This window comes from Paramormyrops kingsleyae, chromosome 23 (genome assembly GCF_048594095.1).
Source record: "Paramormyrops kingsleyae isolate MSU_618 chromosome 23, PKINGS_0.4, whole genome shotgun sequence".
In the NCBI taxonomy this organism is placed as follows: domain Eukaryota; kingdom Metazoa; phylum Chordata; class Actinopteri; order Osteoglossiformes; family Mormyridae; genus Paramormyrops; species Paramormyrops kingsleyae.
The window spans coordinates 4,678,681-4,690,373 of NC_132819.1; the positions used below are offsets into that span (position 1 = coordinate 4,678,681).

Sequence of the window (11,693 nt, forward strand, 5' to 3'; positions counted from 1 at the left end):
AGTTTTACCAGCTACTCCTAAATCATTTGCCATATGGCAAACTACTTATTCTACAGAACCCATAGTAGAGAAAAATTATTGTGGACAATAAAACTCCACTTGTATCTTCATAGTGATTGAGAAAACTAATTTTCAATTGGTATTGATAAGATGATGGACCTGGAAATGGATCCACAGTGACTGAGAGAATGAGGCAAACTGTCTAAACAAGGTTAAAATGCCAACATGGATGTATAAATGGTGAATGGAATGGGACGCAAATGAAAAACACCTTTCTTTAGCCTATAGACATTATCTGCACTAGGAACATTATTTTATTTATGCACATAATTTTGTTATATTGTCTTGATTGTCCTTGACCGTTTTGTATGACACCCCAAAGAAAATGACTTGTAAAAGTACTTAGCGATAAATAAACATTTCTGATTGTAATGGAGAGGCCAGTTCTAATGGTTGACTTAGTAGTAACGTGAGCAGGAGAGCAATTCAACTGATAATTAATTAGCTTTAGAACACGAAACGCTACTACGACTCCCATCAGAGGGCGCCCCCTTCGGTCTCGGGGGACTGGGGTCTGCCCCACCCCATTTATTACCAACTCCCAGCAGAGGGCGCCCCCTTCGGTCTCGGGGGACTGGGGTCTGCCCCACCCCATTTATTACCAACTCCCAGCAGAGGGCGCACCCTTCGGTCTCGGGGGACTGGGGTCTGCCTCGCCCCATTTATTACCGTCTCCCATCAGAGGGCGCCCCCTTCGGTCTCGGGGGACTGGGGTCTGCCCCGCCCCATTTATTACCGTCTCCCAGCAGAGGGCGCCCCCTTCGGTCTCGGGGGACTGGGGTCTGCCCCGCCCCATTTATTACCAACTCCCATCAGAGGGCGCCCCCTTCGGTCTCGGGGGACTGGGGTCTGCCTCGCCCCATTTATTACCAACTCCCATCAGAGGGCGCCCCCTTCGGTCTCGGGGGACTGGGGTCTGCCTCGCCCCATTTATTACCAACTCCCATCAGAGGGCGCCCCCTTCGGTCTCGGGGGACTGGGGTCTGCCTCGCCCCATTTATTACCGTCTCCCAGCAGAGAAGCCACAGCCCTGCTGAGACACCGGTTTTTAATTCCCGGCGCCTCCTTCATCCACCGCGTCCTCCCACCCAAGAGCGCGATGAAGACCGAAGGAGCGATCCTACACCACTCACTGGGGTTTTTGTGGTACAAAAAAAGCACCTCTGCGTTCACCCTTGTTTGACCACGGTCACTCTGCCAGACCTTGTCCCAGGGAGAAAACAGAGGCCCTGAGAAAATGGGGTCTGTTACCCCCAAACCACTGACTGCATGCCTTCAGGCTCCAAACATTCCCTCTCCATGGCTACACTGCCTGAATTTCACCGATTATATAAAAGTGCAGTTGGCCATATTAAAAGCCACAGCCTAATTTAAATTGTGCCTGCTTGTTTTTATGGAAAGCCGACTGTTGCACAAGTTACCATATTCAAATACGTTAAATGACACCAAGATGTTGCACAAATGTTGATTTCCATCACGCTGGGAATATATTCCATCTTATTTTTACCTGTAATTCAGTTATATATGTGAAAACAAAGACTGAAACCAAGGCATTTCAGCATTCCTCCACACTCCTGATTACTTCTCTTTTCTGAAGGGTTGGCTGCCATCATATTTAATCTCTTGCTACGTTCGCATTTCTCTAGGACACGGTGCATCTACAAAATAAGTTTAAAACCAGGTAAACTAAAGATAAAGGAGTATCTGATTAATGCAATTTATGCAGATAATAAAACCATGGAAACGGCAAAATAAAACAATTAAACAAAAGAAAAAGATGTCTATTATTCATTGTGTCAACCCGATCCTTGTAGCATATCGAGATGTTTATGGACATAAAAACCTCAGATGTTTTGGTGATAAAATACTTATCAGACAAAACAGGGTATTGTATAGTACTGTATATTATTGTATCATATAGTATTGTATAGCATTGTATTACATATAGTACTGTATAGTATTACATGGTATAGTGTTGCATTTACAAGCGTAATCTTCTCTTCACTTATGATCTTAAAATATCTACATGTATACACACACACACACACACACACACACACTTATATATATATATTGCATTTTTAGGTGAACTGTAAACTTCATAATATGAAGACAGACTAAAACGTTTAAGCTACTACTAAAATAAAACCATCATGAGATGTAAATATTCATTGAAATAAGACATTCACTCCAACCATTGCGGATTAGTTAGAGACAAGCACCTTAAGCAGATAAGAAGGACAGCAAATTGTAGGGGAGACAGCTAAACAAAGTACAGAAAGGAGTCTCAGCTCCAGGCTCCAATAAAAACAAGACTTTATTGCCAGACACAAAACAGGGTGTAAAGATGGTTTAAATGAATCCAGAAACACAAAGACACCATATTGTCACACAGTCATTTGCAGCTCCCAGTATCTGAAAGCCACCCAGCTGGTCACATTTATCCAGAGCCATAGTCAGCGGGGGCCCCCCGTCAGTGGGGGCCCCCCCAGTCAGAGCGTCGTCACAGGGCCGGTTATCCATTACACGGGCGCCAATGAACACACTTAAAGTGCAAAAACCACCATACGGGGACACCTGTGATCATAAATTAAACCAGCAGTGTGGAATATCTGCACTCTGACATTCAACCAAAGATCTCACACACATCCTTCAAAAGTTTATCGGTACAATTTTTTTTATTACAATGTACTCTCCAGACAGTAACGAATCATATCTAACAGTGGGGAAAAAATAATTCCTTTCTGAAAACGTTAGACATGTTAGACAGCATTTGTTTATCAGTAGGTTTTGGTTGAGATGATTGGTTGACTGCAGGGTGAAGATCGGAAGGTTTCTGGCCTATGGTGGATCTCCAGATCCCCGCATTACACCCCACGCGCCCTGTTCACCTAACCACCCACCCCGCACCCACCAAAAGTCAGAAGGTCCCTCCTCACTCTAATCTCATCGACAAAGACCTCCTCTTGTTCATCCCAACATCAAACCAACAACCACATGCACAAATATTGAACCCATCACCCAATTAATTAGTGCACAGGCACAGGCCTGCATGATTTTAATAGTCACACAAAGGAATGCAGGGACAGAAATGAATCACTTTCCTGAATTAATTCCCATTAACTACAACGGAATGTGGCATCAATTTTACAACCACACAAGACTCTTACATAAATCCCATAAAAGAGGTCCCTTAAAATAAATAAGGCCATGTGTTTTGTCAATTGATCCTTCATGTGTTATCGCTGAGAAACGATATGCACTGCTGTGTTTCTGCCAGCACGTCTCAGATTAAATCCACGGCAGCAAAAAGGGAAAAAAGTCTTTGGGGTCAGTCAACACATAGATCTGATTGTTTTGCTATTGTCTTTCAGAAGCAGCCACAGAACAACCAGAATTACTCTGTACTGCTGAGTAACCTCACCATAGGAAGGGAGAGGGCCTTGAGCCCAGACCCTATCAGGACAGGAAGTAATGGCTGGCCCACCCCAAACTCCCTCTCTGCCGCTGTGTCACTGGGGTTGTCCCAAGGGGGAGGAAGAGCTTTTTTGCTCAGAAGCTCAAATGCACTCAGGCACATAAAGCATGTTGTCAGTGAAATAAAACTGAAAAGAGAAGTATCATCTTTTGGCACATTTTCAGGCTCAGTACTGAGGGACAGTTTGATTCTTTAACTTAAATAAAGTTTAAATAATGTTTAAATAAAGTGTAAATAATTAGTTCAATCAATGGCTTTCATGCTTGGGAAGAATGAAATCACTTACACACTGTGGCTTTCAGAGGCAGAGAACTAAATACTGAAGTCCCACTCCAAATATTTGTTTTAAATTATGTCTAGGTAATAAGAAAACTCTGTTTGTTTTGTTTCAAAGCATTCAGTCATTAAAAAGTTATTTCTAAGCTTAATTTCAAGAAAACCGTGTTAATGGGAATGTGGCCTTGGACACTTGACTTTTGGCTCCTGTGAAATGGAGCCCCAACACCTTGCACAAGTCAGGTTAACTAGTTATATACCATCAGGAAAAATGCTACAGCCTTGGTACAGTTTTGTACGCTAAGGTACAAACAACATTAATGTACCCCCAATGGTAAAAATGTTTCTCGAAGTCCAGTTCTGTACCTTAAATGCACAGCTTTAGATTTCAGGTCCAGAGTGTATAAATCCAGACTAAGGTTTTGTTTCAACCAACCAGTTGAGTACTCTGTGACTTTGACTCTTTATGATCAACTGGTTGGTTGAAACAAAACCTTTGTACTCCCTGGACCTGAAATCTCCATCTCTGCTTAAATGGTACATTCACAGCTAGGGTACAACTGGCAGACTCTTGAGGGAACAGCCCAAGCGCCACGTTAATTGTACTGTCAAAGGTACAAATTGGTACTTCTTTCTGACAGTGTACACCCTTTGACAGAAAGAACACTAGTAATACCTGCTACTTGGACTGAAGTTCACCATGTCTTTACATGAACTTCATAGTATCAATCATTGACTTTTCCATTATCATGTAGAATATACTATAGGTTAGGAGGCAGTGTGCTCATTTGATCGATTAATATAACCAAGCCCAGATACATTAAGATAATGAATTCGAAATCTATCATTTGGATTAAACTTCACTAGCCAAATATATTACAATCAGGGTTGGTAGCATTGGCAAATGCTGCACTCTTAGAAAAAAGGGTAAAAATTTGTACCTTTGCTTGTCGATGGGGCTGTACCCTTGTAATTGTACCTTTAAAGGTACAGAAATGGAACATCCCAAAGGTACAAACAACATTAATGAACCATCAATTCTACAGAGATGTTCCTCAGAGTCAATTTCTGTACAATTATCTACAGCTAAGGGTACAATTGGCAGACCATTGAGGGTACAGCTCCAGTGACAAGCAAAGGTACATATTTTTCTGAAAGTGTGCATTAAATGGTGTGCCTTCAATTAACCAGACGCCCAAGCTGTCAGATATTGCTTCGGAATTTCGGCATGTTGGTAGAAAATGTTGCCGCAGGTAAATGAAAAAGTCCAAGTCCGACAAGTCCAAGTGTCATGTTACATTTTGGGATCTTTAAAGTTCGACAATTCTGTTACGCCCGTCTATATAAAACGCCTAGACTGTTAAAATGCGCGTTTAAAAAGTTTTTTCTTTCTACAGTATTCCTATAGAGTTCTGGTACAAGCTGCGCATTAGATACCCAAATTCAGCAGCCAGAAATACAGGCACCCCCAGCAGTCTTCAGGTAGTGCACGCTGTTCGTCAAAGCTGCCTGATGCACATCACACACTCGTAAATAGGTGAGTTAATTCATGCGTGTTTATTGCATTGAATATTCATTTTATATACTTATTACTTTGGTGTTTCCACGCTCAGCTACTAAAAGCATACAGAAAGCAACATTTAGGCGGGGGGGGGGTGGGGGTCCAATTTATCATCACTGACCGCCAATATTTCGTTTACGTTTGGGTTTTAAAATATAGAAAACACCGTAACTTTACAGAGGTACATGTACTTGAAAAACTCGTAACTCTAACCATCCGCTTTATTGTAGAAGTTTCAAATAAATAAAGCAGGCAGTAAATTTCATTAATTCCAAACCTACAACGATTAAAAGTATCTGAGAGGAAACACGACTGAAAATAATAATAACACACATGTTATCTGCTTACCTTGTCGGCAATAAAAATACGTTTCGTATATATTTGAGTGAACTCCAAAGAGTCTTCTCTGCAGCGAAAATTAATCTCCAAAAACAATTGCAATACCCCAAGTGTTAACCCACCAACTATCTACGGATTTATTTTTAAATAAACCACGAGTTTTATAGAATATGCTACGTCTCGGGGGGTCCGGTCAGTCTGTTACATCCATCAGGTGTGTATGCAGCATGTTTCGACCTGCGGTCTGCTGCTTACTGAGCTGGGAGCGGCTTTGCCTTTCATACTGAGCGGTGGCAGGAAACTGTCCTACAAGAAGGAAAAAACGCATAGAGACACTGGGACGTAGGCTTCATGAAATCGCATATACCCTTCCAGGGAGAACTTTTCTATATGGGCGTGAACAGAAGGCAGGACATTACTGAAGAAAGCGCTTTAGTCTGCTTTTCAAAGGGATTTGTCACGTTTGGCGATTTCGCTAATTGTGCGCGCAGTGACCAAACCTATTGTAATTTCAGGTTACAGAATATATTAACTTTCGAGAAACATCACGTTTTGTGCGTGGCATTTTGTCTGTATGTTTTTTTTGCCCCCATACAGGCCTAGTTGAATGGCACCCAGTAAATAAAAGCATTCATAATTCATTGCTTGTCCGAAGTTGCACCGTGTGGCTGCTGACGTGATTTATTAAGAAACGTGCTGTTGTGTTATGGTTTCTGTTGACACGTATCCGGCGCGGTGTTTCTCTTCCTTTTTCCTAGTGGTTTTTAAGGATCCCTTCCTTTCAGGCTTCCTACTGCGAGTATATATTTCCTTTACATTCTTGTTTTTTTAAAACAAGAATATATAGGGCCGCAACGTTGGTGATCAGACAGAACTAAATCACGACCATTGGTTGACCAACTCCTGTCCTATCAAAATACGTGTAAAAGTAATCGTGTTGTAAAAATAGTAATAAGGTTGGGTGAAGATGTCACGTACTTGACTGATGATGGGACTTTTCAGAGCTGATGTGAGTAACAGCAATAACGGGGGGGGATACTTTATTCTCTTGTGGGCTGGAGTTTACGGTTTCCTGGTCGGCAGTAAGCTGGCAGAGATAAGGGCAGCTTTCGATGGCTGCAGTTACTGATAAACGGTATGCGACGTCTGTCAACAATGATCATCCTTCTAGCAAGGAAGCCAGAAGCTCTGGAATGAAACAGTCTTTCCTTATGATCTGGATCCGCCAGCTGTTTGCACTAGGAGAAGCAATCAAGAATGCAATTTATTCACAAAGGAAAAAATTATACTGTATATTAACTGAAAATAAACAGATGGTAATTCTTACGATCCGATTTTAGGGCATTTATTTACAGTAATCTGATGTTTTTATGACTCGCAGGATCCTGAACCTAATGCCTATAAGCCTCGATCATGTCCTGGGCGTTGGTGTTGGGTGCCCCCTTGTGGTGGGAGTGAGCACTCCGAGTCGTCTATGTTACTCGGCATCTGGGCCGATTGTGCTCACGTCGAGAGGTTGGAAAACGGTTGGTTGAAAATTAATGTTTAAACTCTTTTACTAGTGCAGAATTAACAATCTAATATGTATGAAGTAACTTTAATTTCTCCAGTTATCTCCTGATAGGTTTCTGGTACATCGGTTAATATATTTTTCTTAATAAGTGTAATTTCTTGACATACTGTATATAGGCTACTCCTTGACATAATAACGTTGATGTTACATGTAGTCATTTCATAGAGGGTGTTTTTGCTTAAATAATTGAAATGTAGGCTGTATAGGTTTTTGTTGATTTGCCTTTTTTTGGTTTGTTTTCAGCTAAAAAAAAAAACACTTTCTATACAAAAGCACAAGATGGGGAGTTTTATTTGCACCTACCTTAAACTGCATCAAGATGATTTGCCCTGCGGTCTCGATAAGGGTTTCCTCCTTCAGCCATGCTGAGAGTGCATACAACTCACAGCCTTTTTGTGAACTCGGATTAGACAGAGCAGCCCCAAGACGCCCCGTCAGCTCAGTCCCTGACAGACCGTTTGTATGCAAACTGCCAGCTTGGCTTAACTGCACTCTTTGTTTTCTAATATAAATTATTTTGTAATTGTGAGAAAGCCACCCCCATCCCCCTTATGACGTGTGTGTGTGTATTTGGCGGGGGGGGGGGGGGTCGTGACCGCTGGCCCTACAACAAATAGCGTAGCACTTACATTCTCACAAGTGCATACACAATGTGTGTGTGCGTATATGAATTCTTTTGGCTATAAAGACAATTTTTCCTTTCTATGCTGATTTACCTTTCATCTGGCAAGTGCTTCTATCAGTGTGGACAAAGCTTGGGGTGAACATAAAGAGGAGCAAAATCCACGTCTGGAACCGACTGGACAACATGCATCTGCTTATCTGTCATCAACAAAAGTCAGTTTACATCAAATTAATGAAGATGGCTATCAACAGGCAAATAAGTAGCTTTTTGTGATTTGCATCAACATAATTCAGCATTAAGCAGCTTGTTTTCACATGTTTAATTCTCTCACAAAAAAAAAATCATTTAAATCAGCCCAGCAAAAGGAAAAAAGTGCATTGCAGCCGGTTTCTGACGAGCAGACAGCTTGATGGGGGACCATCCCACGTGACGTCCGTAGCTCCCACACGCCTAGGTCAGCTGAAGGACGCAGTCGGTGCCCAAGTACGGCGGCAGATTCAGCTGGTACTTCTTCTCCAGGGCCGCTGGCACGAAGCGACCCCCCAGGAAGTGGTAGCGGCCACGGAAGTGAGTCGCCGCCTTCTTGGGAGCCGTGAGAGAGATGAGCAGGTCTGGCTGCAGTCCATCTGGGCTTCCTTTCTCCACATCCCAACCTAGAGGTCAGGAAATGGAGAGAGAACAGGATGGAGGCTATGGAAAGAAATGACTCTTGAACTGGTTTGTGAACCCAAGTCACACTGGGCGAAGGAAGTGAAGTAAGGCAGCCATGGGAATAACAGCGATTAGACTGTAAAAACGAAGCCGCAATGCTCCTCATGGCCATAACAGAAACCCTACATCTCCCGCCCACCTGAGGGGATATCGACACTGGCGATGGGCACTGTGATTTTCCTCAGCGTGGCCAGGATAGAGTTGAAAGGCTCCCGAACGGCGCCCTGGAAACTGAAGCCGAAGATGGCATCGACCACCAGGTTGTAGGCCTCGTCGATCATTTCCGCCTTGGCAAACAGGAAACGAGACATGTACCGTGGATTTGGCACAAGTGCTTGTAGATCAGTATGCATGTTGCATGGTTGCTGTACCCAGGTACCTCACTGGGCATCTCAGAGAGGAAGGGAATGTCCATCTTCTCACACTGGACCACCAGGTTCTGGAAGAGGGGCTTGTTGGGCCGCTTGGGGTAGATTATACTGGGCTCATAACCCTGCAGTGGGACAGATGCATGGGTCTCGTCATTTCCACCAACCCAGTGCTCAGGGACCCACAGGCGGTCTGTGTTTTTGCTCCCTCCAAGCTCCCGGTAGACAGCAAAAATGTGGACTGTCTGGGAGGGAGCAAAAATGTGGACTGTCTGGGAGGGAGCAAAAATGTGGACTGTCTGGGAGGGAGCAAAAATGTGGACTGTCTGGGAGGGAGCAAAAATGTGGACTGTCTGAAGGTCCCTGAGGACCAGGTTGGGAAACAGATTCACACAGCATAACTTAACTGACACTAACTGCACACTGCAATCTCCAGTGCTGTACATGCTGCAGAAAGAATAAGTGAATGGATTCAGAAAAAAATCTAAAACAAATCCATGTAAGATCTGAATTATTTAAAACACCTCAATTATATACAACAGAGTTAAATAAAAATAAAAATTAAGAATGTCATGTTCTAGGATGCATTTTAAATAGCTAAATTACTTTGGAAATGAGCTGTGCAATTGTGCTTCCTTTGGAATTATTGTACATGACAAAACTGGCATCTCCTTTAAAACAGTATGAGTGAGCGAGAGAGACACACACACATTTGTATTCATATCTCTGTGGGGACTCACCATTCATTTCTATGGGAAAAACCCTAATCCAAACTATGACAGCCTTCACCATTACCCAACCCTAACCGTAACGATAAGTAACCAAACAAGATACAGGACTTTTGGCATTTTTCAGTTTTTATAAAATTCAGTCTCCTGTTGTGGGGACTGATGTAATGGTCCCCACAATGTCAAAATAGCAGGTGTTTAATCACTTTGTGGGGGCATTGGTGTGTGTGTGTGTGTGTGTGTGTGTGTGTGTGTGTGTGTGTATATATATATATATATATAGAACCCCCCACCACCACCACACACACATGCGCACACTGAAATGAGCCTAACCAGCAATAAAACATGGAGCACCCAAAAAGCACCGCGCACAGACAGGCGCGCAGACAGGCACACAATACAAGTGCTGGTGCTTATAAGCAGACGCTTGAAATGAAGACTCACTCACAAAAAGCTTGAGGTGGCGGGCGCAGACCAGGCCGTCTCCCCCATTGTTGCCAGGACCACACACAACGAGCACTGAAGGCTTGGGCTTGACCAGGGAGTCCAGTGGGTAGGTCTAGGGGAAGCAGGAGACGGCACACACACACACACACACATCACAATGCTTTCAACTCCATAAGCATGCAGCCGTTGTTTCCATTTATGGGCATTTTGTTTGACTATATAAACAAAAACACAGAGGGGCATCTTTTACCCGGGCAACAGCTGTGGCACAGCTGAGCCCAGCCAGCTCCATCAGCTGGTCCACACTGAACTGGTACTCAGTGAAGAGCTCCTCATCGATGCGCTGGGCTTCCTCCTGGCTTCACGTGTAAATACACACGCACGCGTACACACATAGGGGATCACACATCAATGCTAACAATATACACAGAATTAATATGCTTTGCAGAATTTATTAAACATGGTGGTAGGACCAGACACAGAGAGGTAGATGTTTAGACTCACCCAAGGTATTTAATCGGCTGGGCCATGGACAACAGGCGTCTCGGGCACTCCAGATGGGGAGGAGTACTCCCACCAAGTAAGGGACAGGATGCCCTTTGAGAGAGAACTCTGGCTCCTTGTGACGTCACCAAGACCCCAATCCCAACCAGAGCCCGCAGCCCCAACATACAGAGGGCGCTCTCTCACACTCCTAAGCATTTCGGATCATTTCATTAGTTCATGAAGATTTATCATGAAAGGACTTTGTGCAGTTAATGTAATTAATGCTATAAGGGTATAAGGAATAAACGAACAGCAATATATGTGCAAAGAGAGAGAGCTTGGGATTGACGCGTTTTAGTAAAAACCGGTACAAACATAGCGAGACACATTGTTCAGTAATGTAATGGAGTAAATCACCCAGACTGCGCTGTATAACAGGGGTCCTTTGTCGGTGAGTTGCAGAAACGCAATAACTTTGTTACATTCACGCAGACAGAAGGAGTAGATCGATACGTCAGTACTTGCATCGGTATTGACTTTAAAATTTATCGCATATCTCTAATTTCAGTGCAAGTAGCATTAAAGAGCATTAAAGATTAAATCCATATAAACGTAAATTAAAAAGTATATTATTTAATGAAGTTGTTATCTCGATATAATCTTAGAATGAAGACATAAGTTTAAAATAGTTAGGATAATGCTGACAGGTGTTAAATTACCAAACTAAGAACACCTGAGTTTAATGCATTCTTCATAACTTTAGATTTGGCTATTAGCACCCTGACTTGTCAGTTAGCTATACTTGCTATTTGGGCATATTTCAAAGAGACACTTACCTAACTGCTAATCAGTAATTACTACCAAACGTTCGTTGTGCAGTATCTTCCAGTGTGCAAGAAACGATAAAACAGAACAAACCTAACCTTAAAAACAATGTATACAGAGCAACTCGTCTACTTGCTTTTTCGCATTCCTAGTTATTGACATGAATAAGGCCTCTCCAAACTGAATACCGCCACCTAGTGTGCGGGATGATGAAAA

At 43.0% G+C, this 11,693-nt stretch overlaps 2 protein-coding genes across 4 annotated transcripts in view; both read right to left on the reverse strand.

Moving 5' to 3' along the window:
- LOC111853504 (uncharacterized) overlaps positions 1–7,774 on the reverse strand; it is a 35,844-nt gene extending 28,070 nt beyond the window's left edge. Inside the window, exon 1 of one of the 3 annotated variants that reach the window (XM_023830466.2) lies at positions 7,591–7,774. The gene's annotated coding sequence lies outside the window, so the exon portion shown is untranslated. Of the gene's footprint in view, positions 1–5,723; positions 6,059–7,590 lie in introns of those variants that run through there. The other 2 variants (XM_023830463.2, XM_023830465.2) reach the window with 2 other exon arrangements.
- A 442-nt stretch (positions 7,775–8,216) lies between these two features.
- On the reverse strand, positions 8,217–11,665 carry naxe (NAD(P)HX epimerase). The gene is made up of 7 exons (XM_023830432.2): positions 11,489–11,665; positions 10,671–10,860; positions 10,417–10,525; positions 10,168–10,278; positions 9,003–9,116; positions 8,763–8,910; positions 8,217–8,565 (listed from the first exon to the last, which is right to left on the reverse strand). Exons 2-7 carry the CDS (start codon positions 10,835–10,837, stop codon positions 8,363–8,365), a joined length of 852 nt encoding a protein of 283 aa, XP_023686200.1. The 5' UTR covers positions 10,838–10,860; positions 11,489–11,665; the 3' UTR covers positions 8,217–8,362.
- Between the last annotated feature and the right edge of the window lie 28 nt (positions 11,666–11,693).